General features: G+C 62.5%; 1 protein-coding gene across 1 annotated transcript in view; it reads right to left on the reverse strand.

Annotated features, from left to right (window-relative positions):
* Nucleotides 1-540: 540 nt before the first annotated feature.
* EPPK1 (epiplakin 1) overlaps nucleotides 541-2,435 on the reverse strand; it is a gene marked incomplete at its 5' end in the record, with an annotated part of 30,223 nt that continues 28,328 nt past the window's right edge. The window contains 2 exons of the mRNA XM_035897689.1: nucleotides 541-699; nucleotides 1,383-1,518. Coding sequence (XP_035753582.1) covers nucleotides 541-699; nucleotides 1,383-1,518 — 295 coding nt within the window. The remainder of the gene's footprint in view (nucleotides 700-1,382; nucleotides 1,519-2,435) is intronic.

Genomic DNA, 2,435 nt, shown 5'->3' on the forward strand with positions numbered 1-2,435 from the left:
CTTGTCGTCCCCCAGGACTCCCAGGTCCCTCTGGGCAGAGCTGCTTCCCAGCAGGTCAGCCCCAGCCTGGACTGGTGCATGGAGTCGATGGGAGGGTTTGTCTGGTGGAGTGCTCCCCCTGCAACAGGGTCGGGGTGCTCTCTCCAGGCATTTAGGGGACCTGCTCTAGGAACAGGATGGTAGAGAGCGATGCTGCCCCTGGCCCAGCCCTCTGGCACACGGCCCCACCGATGTCCTGGGCCGGGCTTGCCCTGGGCCGCTGCCGATAGCCACTGCAAGCTGCAGACCCCCGTTGTTGGCCTTTGTTACTGGCTAACTGTTATGTACGCGAAACGGTGGATAAAGTTATGCATGCATAGGTGTCTATAAGAATAAAAACTGGGCAGTCATGAGGGACCACGCGGGTGCCTGGGAGCCTGCCGCACGCGGCTGCCGGCTGCGGGCTCTCCCGTTTGGGCACGCGCTATGCAGTTCGTGTGACCCGTCACGCTCAGTCCAGCGGGTGCCCTCGCCCCCCCTGCTCCCCCAAAGGCAGCGCTCTTAATCAAGATGCTGCTCGTGCTGTCGGAAGTGGATGAGGAGGAAGTGGATGAGGATGAAGTGGATGAGGATGAAGTGGATGAGGATGGCAGCCGCGTTCTCCAGCAGGCATCGGAACGGCCACGCAGAGTCGGGCCAAGGGCCCGTGCAGCCGAGAGTCTTAGAATCACAGAATTGTTTGGGTTGGAAAGGACCTTTAGGATCCCCCAGCCCAACTGTCCCCCTACCCCTGCCATCCCACCCCCAAACCCTGTCCCCAAGCTCCACGGCTGCCCGGCTGTTAAATCCCCCCAGGGCTGGGGACTCGACCCCTTGTTTCCACCTTGAGCCGTAAGTGGGCAGCGGGGGAAGGCTGGAGAACGGGGCAGCGTGCGTGGTGTTTCCCCGGTTTCTGCGTCACCTTCTGCCCATCTCCAGCTTGGTGGGCTCCGCGAGCGGGGCGCAGCTGGGGTCTGTGCAGCAATCCTTGATGGACGTCTGCACCCTGTAAGCTCCCTCACAAGACTGCGAGGCGATGAGGCCACAGGCTTTGTAAGAACAGCAGAAAGGAACCCCAAAACATTTCTTTGGGAACACCCATCTCCCATAAACGACAGTGACTGACGTTAATGACACGCTTAAGTCATTATCAGGGGCACAGCTTAACTCTCTGACTGTTCACCTAACTGGTCCAAAAGTCTCTGAGTCATTGCTTTTGATCCATTTAAATATCGGATTGATGCTGGCGTTGATGGATCATGGCAGGGGAGAGGTGTAACGCAGCACTTAGGGACCAGCCCCTGCCTCTTTCGGGACCCTGCCCATGGCTTCAGGCTCTTTTAGAGCCAGCGGCTCCGGCCTACCTTGTGGCCCCAGCTCCTCTGCCCGCCCCAGCTGAGACCCCCCCAGGAGGCGACGGGCTGGTTGTGCTGCCTTCTCCAGAGGCGCTCCGTCCAGGACAAAGCGGAGTGCTCCGTCACACCCTGGCGCAGGCGACACCTATGTAGGACATGGATGCCGTGTAAACACCCTATACTGGAAAGACATTGCCCAACCGCAAGCTATCATTAGCCGGTCTTTAATCAGCTCTCCCGATGCTGGGGCTTGGCTGCACACGCAGCTCCTGGGGCAGGGGCTGGCTGTCCTTTCAAGCTGTCGCAGCAGCCCAGCCCAGTGCAGTCCCCACTGGAAGCAGTTTTCCAGCCAGGGTGAGCAGGGGTGGCCTGGCGGTGCCGTGGTCCCTAGCCCTGCCTGCACCCCGGGGAGCGAAATCGCGTCAGCCCCCCATCCTGGTGCTCGCCTCGCAGGCTCCGGCCGCAGGGCTCCTGGCCGAGCCCCCCGCCTGAGCCTGCAGCCTCCCGTCTGGGGTGCCTGCGGGCTCAGGCGGCTCCCACAGCTCCGGTTCCTTCCCTCCCATATCCCAGTGTCCCGGTCTGCTCAGCTGCAGCACTGAGGACACAAAGTGCATCGCATGGAGCAGCGGCCCCATCCAGCCCGGGTGCCACTCCGTCACTTTGTGCCTTCTTGGAAAGGACCGAGTCCTGCCTGGAGACCTCCTGCTCCCCTGGGCCTCAGCAGCTTCCCCCCAGCACTAGGTTTGGGGTAGGGGCAAGGTCCCCGCATCCCTTGCAGGCTCCTGGCATCTGCTCGGGGGGTGCCTGCTGAAGCAGCCCCGGTGCCCCCCCAGCTGGGCTCTGTCCTACCTGCTGGGCACGTATCCGGAGTGGCTGGCTCCCTGGCAGGCTCTGGTCCTTCTCCTCCTCCCGCTGCCTCTCAGCCAGGATGAGCAGCTGAAGCAAGCACCCAATTTAAACCCTTCCCTTCCCCGCCCCTGGGGATGACACGGCGGCCCTGCCCCGCGCACGGGAGCACGGCTGACATGCAGGCGTCCGACCACCGCAGCAGGTTCACGGCAG

Source organism: Egretta garzetta, unplaced genomic scaffold, assembly GCF_000687185.1.
Source record: "Egretta garzetta isolate BGI_Z169 unplaced genomic scaffold, ASM68718v1 scaffold460, whole genome shotgun sequence".
In the NCBI taxonomy this organism is placed as follows: Eukaryota; Metazoa; Chordata; class Aves; order Pelecaniformes; family Ardeidae; genus Egretta; species Egretta garzetta.